Raw genomic sequence first — 16263 nt, 5'->3', positions numbered from 1 at the left:
ACGACGGCGTATCCGGAGATACGCCGTCGTATCTCTTTCTGAATCTCCCCCAGGGTCACATGAAGTAGACAGGAGAAGTGACAGCACCCAGGCCTTATGAATGTAGTATGAGGGGGCGGAGCAATGACACATGCTGACTCCGCCTACTATAAAGTGGACCTGTTGCTTTGCCTTCTACATCCAGAGTAGAGGTTCACTTTATTGAGTGTTGGCTGCTCGCGGAACACGTGAGACGGCCATTTCTAAGCCGCCTTTTGTGGTTATTGCGCTGTGACGGGTGATAAAATCAGAACATTAGGAATGAAGGTTTTCATGCCAGCGCTGGAATTATGCCCCCCCCCCCCCCCCCCCCCCCGGCCAACACTTTAACCTTCACAGATTTTCATTACATAAAAAGTCAGTCTGGGAGTCCTCCGGATTACAGCCGCCAACTGCTTTCTCTGCTAATGCGATTATACTAGTCCCTTAATGCCGGGCCACAGGGAGACTTCTGCATGTACGCAATCCTTCATTTACTGCGCGGAGCGGCCCCCGGTGTACAGCTGTTCATGGGAGGAGGACGAGATCCTAAAGGGTGGCTCCACCCAAACATGATATTTTCGTGGTGGGTGACGCCTTGTGGGCTGTGTGGGCACCTGGCTTCTTATATGTCCGGCAGTGAGATATTCCTGCCATAGATCCAGCTCCGCCTGTTACATTCTGTATGATATAAAATACATCAGAATCCAGCAGGGATGGTGGGAACCCCTCATAATGGGCACAGCGGGTGTACAGACCCGGGAACTCAGCACAGGGATGGTGGGAACCCCTCATAATGGGCACAGCGGGTGTACAGACCCGGGAACTCAGCACAGGGATGGTGGGAAACCCCATAATGGGCACAGCGGGTGTACAGACCCAGGAACTCAGCACAGGGATGGTGGGAGACCCCATAATGGGCACAGCAGGTGTACAGACCCAGAAACTCAGCACAGGGATGGTGGGAACCCCTCATAATGGGCACAGCAGGTGTACAGACCCAGGAACTCTGCACAGGGATGGTGGGAAACCCCATAATGGGCACAGCAGGTGTACAGACCCAGGAACTCAGCACAGGGATGGTGGAACCTCTCATAATGGGCACAGCAGGTGTACAGACCCGGGAACTCAGCACAGGGATGGTGAGAACCCCTCATAATGGGCACAGCAGGTGTACAGACCTGGGAACTCAGCACAGGGATGGTGAGAACCCCTCATAATGGGCACAGCAGGTGTACAGACCCAGGAACTCAGCACAGGGATGGTGAGAACCCCTCATAATGGGCACAGCAGGTATACAGACCCGGGAACTCAGCACAGGGATGGTGAGAACTCCTCATAATGGGCACAGCAGGTGTACAGACCCAGGAACTCAGCACAGGGATGGTGAGAACCCCTCATAATGGGCACAGCAGATGTACAGACCTGGGAACTCAGCACAGGGATGGTGGGAATCCCTCATAGTGGGCACAGCGGGTGTACAGGCCTGGGAACTCAGTACAGGGATGGTGGGAGCCCCTCATAATGGGCACAGCGGGTGTACAGACCCGGGAACTCGGCACAGGGATGGTGGGAGACCCCATAATGGGCACAGCAGGTGTACAGACCCGGGAACTCGGCACAGGGATGGTGGGAACCCCTCATAATGAGCACAACAGGTGTACAGACCCAGGAACTCAGCACAGGGATGGTGGGAACCCTCATAATGGGCACAACGGGTGTACAGACCCAGGAACTCAGCACAGGGATTCCGGAAGGGAATAATAGTGGTAAAAAAAGCACTTGTGGGGTTAACAAATCTTGTGTAATGCTCATTTTAGGGGGTGTGGCAGGGGGTGTGTCCTGTGCCTACATACTTTTAGTACCTCAAAAAGTTGTCAGGTATGGTGGTAATTATTATGAATCAAAATGACAATAAAATACATTATAAAAAAATGAAATACATTGTACAAAAAATTAATAAAATGCATTAACCACTAGCCGCCAAATTGCGTTCTTGGTACCAGGCGTTGCCTAATGATAGTAAAATGTACAACGTCTCTTGCTGTTGGGCGAGCGCGCACAATTTTAAAGCGAGACATGTTTGGTATTTATTTACTCGGCGTGACATCGTCTTTTATATTTTACAAAAACAAATTGTGTTTTTTTTTATAAATTTATAAAAAGTGGCCCGGATTCAAGAAGCAATTGCGCCTGTGTAACCATAGTTACACAGCGCAATTGCTTACTTGCCCCGGCGTAACGAATGCTCCTGATTCAGGAACCTCGTTACGCCGACTGCAGCCTAAGATATGCGCGGCATAAGGCTCTTATGCCCTCATATCTTAGGCTGCATTCTTGCGATGGCCGCTAGGTGGCGTTCCCGTTGTGCTCAGCGTATAGTATGCAAATTGCATACTAACGCCGATTCACAACGTTACGCGAGCCCTGCGTACGCAGTTTACGTCGTTTCCGTACGGCGTTTTTCGCGTAAGGCTGCCCCTGCTATTAGCAGGGGCAGCCAATGTTACGTATACCCGTCGTTCCCGCGTCGCGAAATTTCAAATTTACGTAGTTTGCGTAAGCGATTCGTGAATGGCGCTGGACGCCACTCACGTTTACTTTGAAGCAAATGACGTCCTTTGCAACGTCATTTGCCGCAATGCACGTCGGGAAAGTTTCCCGACGGAGCATGCGCTCTACGATCGGCGCGGGAACGCGCCTAATTTAAATGATTCCCGCCCCCTAAGGGATCATTTAAATTGCGCGCGCTTACGCCGGCGCATTTTGCCGGCGCGCCCACGCAATTTACGGAGCTGCTGCTCCGTGAATCAAGGGCAGCGCAGTAAATTTGCGGGGGCGCAGGGCAAAAACGTTGCCCTGCGCCTCCGTAAATAATGCGCAAATCTACCTGAATCCGGGCCAGTGTATTTTTTTCCAAAAAATTGCGTTTGAAAAAATGCTGCCCGTATTTGGGGCATAATAAAATTGCAAAACTCCTAAATTTACTCTCTAGGCCCTCTGCTTTAAAAAAAAAATATATATATATATATATATATATATATAATGTTTGGGGGTTTTAACAAATTGTAAATTTTTTAAAAATTTCAAAATCTAAATTCTGATAACAAAAAAAAGATTTTCACATGTGAACAAAACATGCCTGGTCTTCAAAGTGGGTAAGAGAATTAACCTATTATCATTACACAGCTCAGCCACACGGTGGCGCTGTTGCCCACTCACATTCTCTGCAGCGGATATACTGTATCGGTTGTATTCCTCCGTTGCTATGGAGACAGTTGTTACTGTAAGCAGTATGGGAGCTCTGCAGCTGGGTTGGGCCTTCCCTCGCGCGGCATTCTGGGAGTTGCAGTCTTTGGGATGACTACAGTAATGGCTTCCCCCTGAACCAGGAAGGACACAGGCTGGGGTAAGGCTGCTCATGTCACAGCGGTGACTTTCCTTGGAGTGTGTAGAAGGTGGAATGTAGGATGTGTAGAGTGCGGGTGACATTAGAAGAACTGTACAGAGCAGTGTGTGTGACCACATCAGAATAAAGAGAACCAATCATATCTGGGCTTACATAACAAACCAAATATTTGTCCTTAAAGTGACATTAAAGCCATGTATTTGATATGAGATGCTCAGGCCACGTGCACACGGGGCGTTTGCTCAGCAACTTGAAACGCTTTTTTACTTTTGACAGCAGAAAAGGTGCTTAACCGCCCTGCCGAACGCGCTACAGCTGTCCCCCCCCCCCGTCATCGCGCTCGCCGCGGTCCTCAGGACACTGCTGATCACAGATTGAGGCAAAGAGCCAATCAGCGGCTCCAATTACAGCTGATCACAATGTAAACAGACGTTGGTTGTCTGCACTCCTTTCCTCGCGCTGACAGCATCAGGAGAGCCGTGGGCGGCTTGTGTAACAGGAAAATGTATACTATCAGTGCAGTCCCAACAGTGACCACCAGTGCTACCAATCAGTGCCTCCTCATCAGTGTCACCTATCAGAGCCGCCTACCAGTGCCCATCAGTACCACTTATCAGTGCAGCCTCATCAGTGTCACCTATCAGAGCTGCCTACCAGTGCCCATCAGTGCAGCCTCATCAGTGTCACCTATCAGAACCGCCTACCAGTGCCCATCAGTACCACCTATTAGTGCAGCCTCATCAGTGCCTCCTACCAGTGCCCATCAGTACCACCTATTTGTGCAGCCTCATCGGTGCCTCCTCATTAGTGCTAACAATCAGTGCCCATCAATGCCTCCTCATCAGTGTCACCTATAAGAGCCGCCTACCAGTACCCATCAGTATCGCCTATCAGTGCAGCCTCAGCATTGCCTCCTCATCAGTGTCATCTATCAGAGCCTCCTCATCAGTGTCACCTATCAGAGCTGCCTACCAGTGCCCATCAGTACCACCTATCAGTGCCCATCGGTGCCTCTTCATCAGTGCAGCCTATGAGTGCCCATCAGTGTCACCTATCAGAGCCGCCTACCAGTGCGCCTCAGTACCGCCTATCAGTGCCCATCAGTGCCTCCTCATCAGTGTCACCTATCAGAGCTGCCTACCAGTGCCCATCAGTACCGCCTATCAGTGCCTTCCCATCAGTGTCACCTATCAGAGCCGCTTGCCAGTGCCCATCAGTGCAGCTCAGTGTCACCTATAAGAGCTGCCTACCAGTGCCCATCAGTACTGCCTACCAGTGCCCATCAGTACTGCCTATCGGTGCCTCCAAATTAGTGTCACCTATCAGAGCCGCCTACCAGTGCCCAGCAGTACCGCCTAACAGTGCCCATCAGTACAGTCTCATCAGTGCCTCCTCATCAGAGCCGCCTATCAGTGCCTATCAGTGCTGCCAATCAGTGCTTATCAGTGTCACCTACCAGTGCCCATCAGTACTGCCTATCAGTGCCTCCTCATCAGTGCTGCCAACCAGTGCCCATCAGTCCCTCCTCATCAGTACCACCTATCAATGCTCATCAGTGAAGGAGAAAATTTACATTTCCGCTGGGAGATGTAGCGGGACCAGGGCAGCGCCCACAGGCAAGGTGGCACCCGAGAAAGATGCAGGATCAGGCTGGCAGGACACCCGGTGGTGATCAAATACCGTCAAAAGAAAGCTCTATTTGTGTGAAAAAAAAATTATATTTGGGTACAGCGTTGCATGAGTGCACAATTACCAGTTAACGTAGCTCAGTGATAAATAGTAGAAAAGGGCCTGGTCATGAAGGGGGTAAAACCACCCAGAGCTGAAGTGGTTAAAGTGATACTAACGTCTCGTTTTTGTTTTCCTTTAAAAATAATAAACATGTTTACTGTGAAAATGACAATTGCAGTTTGGGAGTTAACCACTAGGGGGCGCTGTAGGGGTTTTGTGTGACCTCATATGTGTTTCTAACTGTAGGGGGGCGGGGCTGGACGTGTGACGTCATTGATCGCGTTTCTCTATAAAAGGGAACACACGATCAATGAAGCCGCCACTGTGAAGAACGGGGAAGCTGTGTTTACACACGGCTCTCCCCGTTCTTCAACTCCGGGGGACCGATCGCGGGACTCCAGCGGCGATCGGGTCCGCGGTTGCCGCGGTCACGGAGCTTCGGACCGGGTCGCCGGCGCGTGCCCGCGACCCACGGCTGGGCACTTAAAGAGGACGTACAGGTACGTGCTTGTTACCCAGCCGTGCCATTCTGCCGACGTATATGTGCAGGAGGCGGTCCTTAAGTGGTTAACACATACAGGCGGATTTACTAAAGGCGAATAGACTGTGTACTCTGCGGTTGCTCCAGGGTTCACTAAATGAGGCAAAGATTTACTTTGCATAATACACCAAATCACATGCAAGGAAAATCAATAAAACTAAACTTTTGCTTGCACGTGATTGGATGATGGAAGTCAGCAGACTAAGTTAACATACAGATGTGTTTACAAGGTGAAAAAAATAAACACCACAGGTCTGGAAAATCACATTTTTTATTTTTTTCTGCTCAGTGTGCGTGAGACCTTATAGTAGGACCTTCATGCTCTTGCTGTTCTCTTTAATACATTTTTAGGAAAGTGGGACAGTGGCGGCTGGTGCTCAAAATTTTTGGGGGGGCACAAATGAAAAAAAAGAAAAAAATGGTAGCCTCACTGTGCCTATCAAACGCAGCCGCTGTGCCATCAATTGTCACCACTGTGCCATCCCATCAAATGCAGTCACTATGCCATCAATTGTCACCACTGTGCCATGCCATTAAACGCAGCCGCTGTGCCATCAATTGTCACCACTGTGCCATCCCATCAAACGCAGTCACTGTGCCATCAATTGTCACCACTGTGCCATCCCATCAAACGCAGTCACTGTGCCATCAATTGTCACCACTGTGCCATGCCAAACGCAGCCGCTGTGCCATCAATTGTCACCACTGTGCCATGCCAAACGCAGCCGCTGTGCCATCAATTGTCACCACTGTGCCATGCCAAACGCAGCCGCTGTGCCATCAATTGTCACCACTGTGCCATGCCATTAAACGCAGCCGCTGTGCCATCAATTGTCACACTGTGCCATCCCATCAAACGCAGTCACTGTGCCATCAATTGTCACCACTGTGCCATCCCATCAAACGCAGTCACTGTGCCATCAATTGTCACCACTGTGCCATGCCAAACGCAGCCGCTGTGCCATCAATTGTCACCACTGTGCCATGCCAAATGCAGCCGCTGTGCCATCAATTGTCACCACTGTGCCATGCCAAACGCAGCCGCTGTGCCATCAATTGTCACCACTGTGCCATGCTATTAAACACAGCCGCTGTGCCATCAATTGTCCGCGGACCGTTTTCATCGGACATGTCTGCTGGGAGCTTTTGGTCTGATGTGTGTACACACCATCAGACCAAATTCCCAGCGGACAGAAAACGCGATGACGCGGCGACGTTCGCGAACCAGGAAGTTCAATGCTTCCACGCATGCGTCGAATCACTTCGACGCATGCGGGGGGATTTCGGTCGGATGGTTAGGTGTACTAACCATCGGACATGTCCGACGGACAGGTTTCCACCGGACAAGTTTCTTGGCATGCTAAGAAACTTTTGTCCGCTGGAAACCTGTCCGCTAGGCCGTACACACGGTCGGACATGTCCGCAGAAACTGGTCCGCGGACCAGTTTCAGCGGACATGTCCGGCCGTGTGTACGCGGCCTTAGAACTCCAGGCAATGGGGTCTCAGGACCCGCTTCCTGATTGGCTGGGAGGAGAAACTGGAAGACATTAGTGAATATTAATTAGCTAATGTCACACAACAGGGTGGGCTCAGGGCACAGTGCTCTGCGCCCCGAGCCCACCCTTTTTTGAAACCAATTAGAGCTTCCGGCTCTAATCACGTGTTTAAAAAAAACCAACAACTATTGGAATCCATGCGTCCGGCGCCCTGCATGTAGATTAGGGGTCCGGGCGCATTGGATTAGGGGGGCGGCGCCCCTGTGCCCCTAATGAATGGCTGCCACTGACCTTTACAATCACATTATTTGTAATGTGATTCTTTGTGATTTTTGAGGACAAAACAATCATTCGAGAAAATGAAATGACCCGAGGCCGTCTCTGGAAACATGAGAATATTAACAGCTACCCATATTATCATAGAGATTATCCAGTGCTGAACCTTGGACTGTGCACCTGGGGCGTTGTGCGTACGCTGACTCCATAGACACATATACAGCATACAGGTAAGGAATCTCTAATCCCAAACTCTCAGAATTTGGTGTTTTCTGGACAAAGGGCTCTTACATTAGCTAAAATACTATAACCACTTGAAGACCAGGCCCTTTTCTGGCACTTTTTTATTTATTTTTTGATAGAAAATTATTTAAAATCCCAAACAGTATATTATTTTTAAAGCAGAGGCCCTAGAGCAGGGATATGCAATTAGCAGACCTCCAGCTGTTGCCAAACTACAAGTCCCATGAGGCATAGCGAGACTGACAGCATCAAGCATGACACCCATAGGCAGAGGCATGATGGGACTTGTAGTTTGGCAACAGCTGGAGGTCCGCTAATTGCATATCCCTGCCCTAGAGAATAAATTGGTGGATTTTGCAGTTTTTTTTTTAATGTCAGGTATTTGCACAGTGGTTTTTCAGGTGCAATTTTTGGGAAAAAAATACACTTTTTTAGATTTTAATGCAAAAAAAACACAATACATAACCCAATTTTTTTTTTGTAAAATATAATAGATGCTGTTACACCGAGTAAAAAAAGAAACCAAACATGTCACGCTTTAAAATTGCACATGCCCATACAACGGTGACAAACCACGTAATTTTTACTAGCCATAGGCAACGTTTTTAAAGCTTTTACAGGTTACCACTTTAGATTTACACAGAAGGTCAGGTGCTAGAATAACTGCCCATGATCTGACGTTCGCGGTGATACCTCACATGTGGGGGATGATCGCTGTTTGCGTCATCGATGTCATGTCATCGCTTTTGGGTTACCGTAGTGGAGACCTAATCAAAGACGTTCCCGGCTTTGTTTGGGTGTCTGACCAGCCGGCTGACGTGCCAGCTTGGGTCTCCTAGTGGAACAGGAGAGCCTGAGCATGGCCACTCCTACTGCTTGTAATAGCAATTGAGCAGCTAGTTAGCCGCTCCGATTGCTATTACAAGAAAGTCAACCGTTCAACCATTTGAAGACCGATGACCTAACAGATACATGACTTGGCGGCAAGTGGATAAAGTAGACCTTTACCTGTGTGGGGGGCAGTGAAGATGGGCAATTAAGGGAAAACAAATAATCTCTTCTATCAAACTCTTGGATAAATAAACACCATTTAAAAACATAAATAATAATCTTTGTTTTTGAGCCCAATAAAGTGGACCTGTCAGTACCTTTACAAATCTTCATGAATAAACTCCTGACCAGTGGCGGCTGTGGCTCAATATTGTGAGGGGGGCGGTACTCGCACTACACCCCTCCCCCATGTACGATCGATCGGGAATGTGGTAGTCGACTTGCATCCGCCCCCCACCCCCCCGTACGTGGACCATGGCCTTACCCTATTCTGCGGTACAGGTGCAGGGAGGAGACCAATGGCGAGCTGAATCTGGGGTAGTGCTCCAGGAAGAGGCTGTTGCTGATGGGGCCGTTGCTTCTCCTCCTGGCCGAACAGGAAACGGGTCTCAGGACCCACTTCCTGATCGGCCTGGAGGAGAAGCAGGATGGCATTAGCGAATATTCATTCGCTATTGTCACACAACTGGTGGGCTCAGGGCACAGTGCTCTGCGCCCTGAGCCCACCCTTTTTTTAAACCAATGAGAGCTTCAGGCTCTAATCATGTGCTTAAAAGAAAAAAAAAAAACAATTGAAGTCCATGTGTCCGGCGCCCTGCATGAAGATTAGGGGCTGGGCACATGGATTAGGGGGTCCTCTAATGAGCGGTCTGCCACTGCTCCCGACATGTCACATTATAAAATAACAGTGGGCCAGATTCTCCAAGAATCTGCGGCGGCATTGCGTAAGCTATTTACACTACGCCGCCGCAACTTACTGGAGCAAGTGCCGTATTCCTCAAGCACTTGCTCCGTAGTTTGCGGCGGCGTAGTGTAAAAAGGCCCGGCGTATCCCCGCGTAATTCAAAGGGGGCGGCTTGTATTTAAATTAAGCGCGCCCCCGTGTCGATCGAACTGCGCATGCGCCGGGCTAAAAATAGCCCAGTGCGCATGCTCCAGTTCTCGACGGAAAACGTCAATGACGCCGACGTGTGCGTCATTGACGTAAAGTCGTATTCAAGAACGACTTAGGAAAACGACGTACTCGACGGGAAAAGACGACGCGGACCCGACGCCATACTTAACATGGCATACGTGGGACTGGCGTAAGGTTACCCCTCATATAGCAGGGGTAACCTTACGCTTACGCAAACGACGTAAGCGACGGCGATTTCGTTCGGGAATCGGCGTATCAGGCTCATTTGCATAAACAAATGAGACCTGAACGTAAACGCCACCTAACGGCCGGCGGCGAATTACATTTAAGATCCGACAGTGTAAGTGACTTACACCTGTCGGATCTTCAGCGTATCTATGCGAAAATGATTCTAGGAATCACTCGCATAGATACGCGGGTCAAAAAACAGAGATACGATGGAGTTTCCTGAGATACTCCGTCGTAACTCTTCTGAGAATATGGCCCAGTATAAGTTTTTTTCAGAAAAACTCCACCTGGCTAAAAAGATTTTTCTAGGCTGAGATGGTGTCATCTGTCTGCTGCAGGCAGGAGGAAGCATTTCCTCCGTCCCCCCTCCCCCCGAGATCAGAATTCGATATTGTTTGTCGTAAGTCACAAGGTGCAGGAGGGGCTGATCTGTGCCAGACATTTATAAATACAAGTGTCAGGATTTGTGCGCCATCTCTGAGCCGGCATCTCTGCCCAGGAAGTAGATGGTGACTGCTCAATCATCTGCTTTGATATTGGATCCATTAATATTTTTTACTTTTTTTCTAGAAAGAAAAAAAAAACCATTGAAGATTTGACAATGAACAACACGCTACAACACTGGAGGGAAGCCGCCACCCTGATTTTAGCTGCCGGTATGCAACGTGGAAGCGTCATTCCCAAAATGGCGTCTCAGATATTACAGAACGACCGTAGAAAAAGTACGTTTGATTACGAGGTGTTATTACTGAAGCGCAGCCAGAAGAGTGGCTTCATGCCCAATGCCTTTGTGTTCCCCGGCGGGGTGGCCGATTTCTCCGATTTCTCCAACGACTGGATCCAAGTCTTCCAGAGACACGCCAACAAACCAAACTTCGGCCTGGGGGTGGTCAGGCAGCCCCCCGGCACCAGGTCTCCTATGTTTGTTACGGACAGGATGAAATTCGGGTCGGTGATCCCCGGGGAGGTCGCCTTCAGGATCTGTGCCATCCGAGAGACCTTCGAGGAATCTGGAATACTTTTGGTGGTTCCCGACAGCGCCGAAGTTGACGCTAACCAAGACCTCGCGGATGCTTATGAACAAGATGGAGAGGCAATGGCTAAGTGGAGGGAGGAGGTCCAGAACAATCCGCTGCAGTTTATTGAGATGTGCAAGGAAATGCGTTGTGTTCCGAATATCTGGGCGCTGCACGAGTGGGGAAACTGGCTGACGCCTGTGTTTTCCACCAGTACTCGGGCCAGACGCTTCGACACCGCCTTCTACATTGCCTGTTTGCAGAAGAAGCCGGTCACCACAGATGATCAAAAGGAAATGGCTTCCTTTAACGTGAGTTCCAGAGTGTTATGGGTTAAAATGGACCTGTCCAGAACTGTTTGTTTATTTCTTACAGGTGTTTATACATCCCATACGTTCTCATCAGGGCCGCCATCAGGGGGGGGTACAGGCAGTACACCTGTAAGGGGTCCGGAGGTCCCCAGGGGCCCGGAGGCCCCCAGATGGCAACCCCCCCCCCCCCTTTTTTTATTAAAAAAATATATATATTTTTAATATATTTTTATTTTAGTTTTTATTAAAGGGCCATTTTTTTTATTTTATTTTTAAAGTCCGGAGGTCCCCATTATTATTATTATTATTATTATTATTAAAGGGCCCAGAGGTCCCCAGGGCCCCCGGATGGCAGCCCCCCTCTTTTTTTCATAAAAACAAAATCATTTTTTTTTATATTATTTTATTTCTTTTTTCTTCTTTTTATTTTTTATATATTTTTTTATATTTTTTATATATTTTTTATATATTTTTTATATATATATATATATATATATATATATATATATATATAATTTTTTTTTTAATTAAAGGGCGCTCAGAGGTCCCCAGGGCCCCATGTGGCAAACCCCCCTTTTTTAATTTTTTTATAAATGTTTATTTTTTTATTTTTGTTTATATATTTTTTTTATTTATTAAAGGGCCTGGATGGCAACTCCCCTTTTTTTTTTAATAAATGTTTTTTTTTTTTTATTAAAGGGCCCAGAAGTTTATTTTTATTAAAGGGCCCAGTTTTTTTCTTCTTTTTTTCACCTTAAAGCGGGGGTTCACCCTAAAAACTATTTTCTAACATTACATTGACATGACCCTCGACAATGACAGTATGCCGTTTTTTTTTTTGCTGTACATACGTTTGTACAGCTATTTTCTTCCCTGGCTTCCGGGTAGGGCCTCTCGCGGGAGTGGGCGTTCCTATCCAGCGGGTGATTGACGTGATGACAAAACACTAGCTCCCCCCGTCGCATAAGGAGCGTCACGAGTTGCCGAAAGAAGCCGTACGGCGGTGCGCAGGCGCAGGTGCCGTATAGCGCCAACTCGCCGGCATACTGTCATTGTCGAGGGTCATGTCAATGTAATGTTAGAAAATAGTTTTTAGGGTGAACCCCCGCTTTAATGCATAGGATGCATAGGGGGCGAGCACGACACTCCACACCAGGGAGAAAGCCTTGCATTACTGTGTGGAGTTACAGACAGAAGAAGGATTGTTGTCCCCCCCCCTCCCCCCGCAATAGACTGTCTCAATACATTTTTGTGAACTGCGACTTTTTTCTGCTTTCTGTTTTAGTGGTGGACTCCTCAGGAAGCCATAGAGGAGTACAGGACTCAGGGAACATGGATTCCTCCTCCGCAGTTCTATGATCTAAGCAGATTAAGTCATTTCACCAGCATTCATGAGCTCCACAGGTTCAGTTCCAGTCGTGCCCTGGAAGGATGTGAAAGGTGGATGCCGGTTTTAGTGCACGCTGAGGATGGTATGGTACATACACTGCCAGGTAAAAATTCTCTTCTACCTTCTCTCCTCCTCACATCATAGGAATGATATTTAAATCTAAAGATTGATGCGCAACACTGAGTCCGAAATATGGTTTTATTCCATATCTGCTAACATGTTTCAGGATGCCACACACAGCCCCCTTCATCAGGGCTTAAAGCGGACCTTCAGTCATTTTTTCATCTTTCCATCTATTAAACCCCCCAAAAAAAGTTTTTTTTTTTTTAGTCACCAGTAAGGCAAAAGGCATAATGAGCTAGTATGCACCGCATACAGGACTTGGCCCCGCCCCCCGGCACTTCGCGTCATTGGAGTTGATTGACAGCAGAGCGAGCATATGCACTGCTATCAATCTATCCAATGAAGAGCAGAGAAGCCTGCTTGTTCTCGACGCTGGACTTTCGAGGGCTCAGGTAATTAAATGGGGAGGGGGGGGGGTGGTGGTAAGTAGCGGATGTTTCTTCACCTTAATCTATCCCCTTTTTTGTAGACGCTATAACTTTTGCTCAAACCAATCAATATACACTTATTGCGATATTTATTACAGTGGAACCTCGGATTGCGAGTAACACGGTTAACGAGCGTTTCGCAATACGAGCGCTGTATTTCTACTCCGGGGCGATGGAGCTGAGCGGAGGCAATCGCAGACGATCATCGCCGTTCGGAAATGCACGGAAAGGCCCAGGGACAGTTCAGCTGACCTCGGCAAACCTCAGAAAGGCTCATGATCTGAGTCTTTTGGAGGTCAGCAGAACTATCCTCGGGCCTTTCCGGTGCCCCCCCCCCCCTCTGGCCACATGCGGTATTGCATGCCATTGAAATCAATGCGTAACAAATTATTTTTGTTTCCATTGACTTCTATGGAGAAACTCGCTTTGATATGGGAGTGCTTTGGATTACGAGCATTCTCCTGGAACGGATTATGCTCATAATCCAAGGTTCCACTGTATAGCAAAAAGTAAAAAATATTTTGGCCGGGATTCACAAACAGTGGCGCACATTTATGCCGCCGTAGCGTATCTCCTGTACGCTACGCCGACGCAGCGCAGAGAGGCAAGCACTGAATTCACAAAGCCAGTGCTGCCAAAACTGTGCTGGGTTTCCTAGGCGTAAGCCGGAAGTGGGCGTGAGCCATGCAAATGAGGCGTGACCCCATGCAAATGATGGGCCGAGCGCCAGAGAGATACATATAACGAACGGCGCATGCGCCGTCCCGTGGACGCATCCCAGTGCGCATGCTCAGAATCACGTCGGAACTACTCCCTAAGATACGCCGGATCACTGCCTATGGCGTGAACGTAACCTACGCCTAGTCATATTCACGTCCTACGTAAACAACGTAAAATACGTCAGCTTGTGTTCCCTGGTGCAGCCTGGTGCTGCTGAGTTACACCTCCTTTATGGGGCATAACTTTACGCCAGACGTATGACTTTACGCGCACTGCGTCGGGCGCACGTACGTTCGTGAATCGGCGTATCTCTTTCATTTGCATATGTGAATAGAAAATCAATGGGAGCGCCAAATGCGTCCAGCGTAAATATGCGCCCACTCTACGCCGGCGTAGGCAAGTTACGTTGGTCGAATGAAGCCTGTTTTTAGGCGTATCTTAGTTTGTGGGTCCGGCCCACAGATACGACGGCGCATATTTGCACTTACGCAGCGTATCTGGAGATACGTCGGCATAAGTGCTTTGTGAATCCGGGCCTTTTTCTTTTTCAAACGTATCACTTTTTGTTTATAGCGCAAAAAATAAGAACCGCAGAGGTGATCAAATACCACCAAAAAAAAAAGCTCCATTCGTGGGGGAAAAAAAAATCATAAAAATATCATTTGGGTTCAGTGTTGCATGACTGCGCAATTGTCATTCAAAGTGCGACAGCGCTGAAAACTAAAAATTGGCCTGGGCAGGAAGGGGATGAAAATGCCCTGTATTGAAGTGGTTAAGATTTGTTTTTCCCTCTGTCATTAAGGGGTTAATAATGTGTTAATGAACATAGAGCTCCATACATTTGTGTCTGTTATACCTGCCTGGAGTTTATTAATAATGGAAGTTTATTGTCCCTGTTTTTTCTCTTTTTGCTGGGCAGGGGATGAGCTGTACCCCGAGGATCCAGACCTCACAGAACCTAAAAAGTATTCCTCAAATAAAACCATCGGGGGTCTTGTCCAGGAAGGGGGCCGTCTTCATCGATTACTTCACATTGATGGCGCTCCAGTCATCTTTATAAACCTGCAGCCAAAATATAAACACGTCAATCCACTTCTAACAGATCTCAGTCGTGATCCAGAGCCCAAGAGCAAAATTTAAATAGATTGTTTTATGTCATTTGTAATTATTTCTTAATAAAATAGACTGGACTGGATGCCTGGTGTGTAGATCTCATTGCAATTCATGTGCAGTTTATGGCGTAAGGACAGCCATTGGGGGAGATTTACTAGAACTGGAGCACTCAGAATCTGGTGCAGCTTTGCATGGCAGCCAATCAGCTTCTAAATTCAGCTTGTTCAATCAAACTTTGGCAATAAAACCTGGAAGCTGATTGGTTTCTATGCAGCGTTGCACCAGATGGGCAACTGGAGCCCGGTAAGCATGGCAATCGAGCAATTGGGCACCGCATAAATGCTCTCACCTGACAGGCAGGCGTCTGTCTGTCAGTTTCACACGCAATCCCGCAATCCCGGTGGCTGCAGCCACTGTATTGTGCGTAATAACCCCACCCCCGCTGTCAGGTCCGTACGATGTATGTACCTGGCGGCGAAAAGGGTTAAAGCGTAACTTTTGTGGGGGGAAAAAATAGCAAATAAAGAAAAAACAATTGCCAAAAGTCATATAGTAATTGAATGTTATTAACTAGATGCCGACCAGCCGCCGCAGTTCTAGAGTGGCAGGTCGGCTCCCCTGCGCGAGAGCCCCTAAGTTTGGCCTTGTTGCACTTTTCTCTTATACCACTAGGTGGCCTGGGAACTTGGTGGTACTAGATATGAGAAGGGCAACCCAAGGTCAGGTTATGGGTATATGGGGTATTTCAGCCACTGGGCAGGGGTTTTCTTGAATCCTTTGGCCTGCTCGGATTGAGGTCAGGTGATCTATTTTCTTTGCCACCTGGATGGCTGTCTGGGTGGACATGTGTTGTACGCCCGGGCTGCTAGGCCTAAGATTGGGCCTATCCCGGGGGGCATCTGGCTGCCAGGCTGTGTGAGGGCCTATCCAGAAGTAAGAGGGCAGCACAGGGTTGGGCAATTTGGTTTGCAGTCCAACCGAAAGTGACGGTTCTGTCGGCCTGAGAACCTGTCGTGGTCGGAGGTAGAAGGGGAAGGTGTTGCCACAAAGGGACCAATCGCCTTTACCTGGTACCACAGTGAGTAACTGAAGAAAGTACCGGAACCATTTTCTCACCGGCACGGTGGAGAATTAGGAAACTTCAGGCGGTGATCAAGCCAACCTGTAAAGGTGACGCTTCCAGGAGAAGCCTCTTGAGTCAAGCTAGGGAAGTATCTGGAGTGCCATGCTAGGGTTGCCACCTTTTCTTCAAG

At 48.4% G+C, this 16263-nt stretch overlaps 1 protein-coding gene across 1 annotated transcript; it reads left to right on the top strand.

Annotated features, from left to right (window-relative positions):
• The first annotated feature begins 3331 nt into the window (after positions 1-3331).
• On the top strand, positions 3332-15092 carry NUDT19 (nudix hydrolase 19). The gene is made up of 4 exons (XM_040329458.1): positions 3332-3427; positions 10480-11236; positions 12522-12729; positions 14817-15092. Exons 2-4 carry the CDS (start codon positions 10511-10513, stop codon positions 15035-15037), a joined length of 1155 nt encoding a protein of 384 aa, XP_040185392.1. The 5' UTR covers positions 3332-3427; positions 10480-10510; the 3' UTR covers positions 15038-15092.
• Positions 15093-16263: the final 1171 nt, after the last annotated feature.

This window comes from Rana temporaria, chromosome 11 (genome assembly GCF_905171775.1).
Source record: "Rana temporaria chromosome 11, aRanTem1.1, whole genome shotgun sequence".
NCBI lineage: Eukaryota > Metazoa > Chordata > Amphibia > Anura > Ranidae > Rana > Rana temporaria.
Note: the sequence above shows the minus strand (reverse complement) of the source record. Positions and strands in the feature narration are given on the sequence as shown.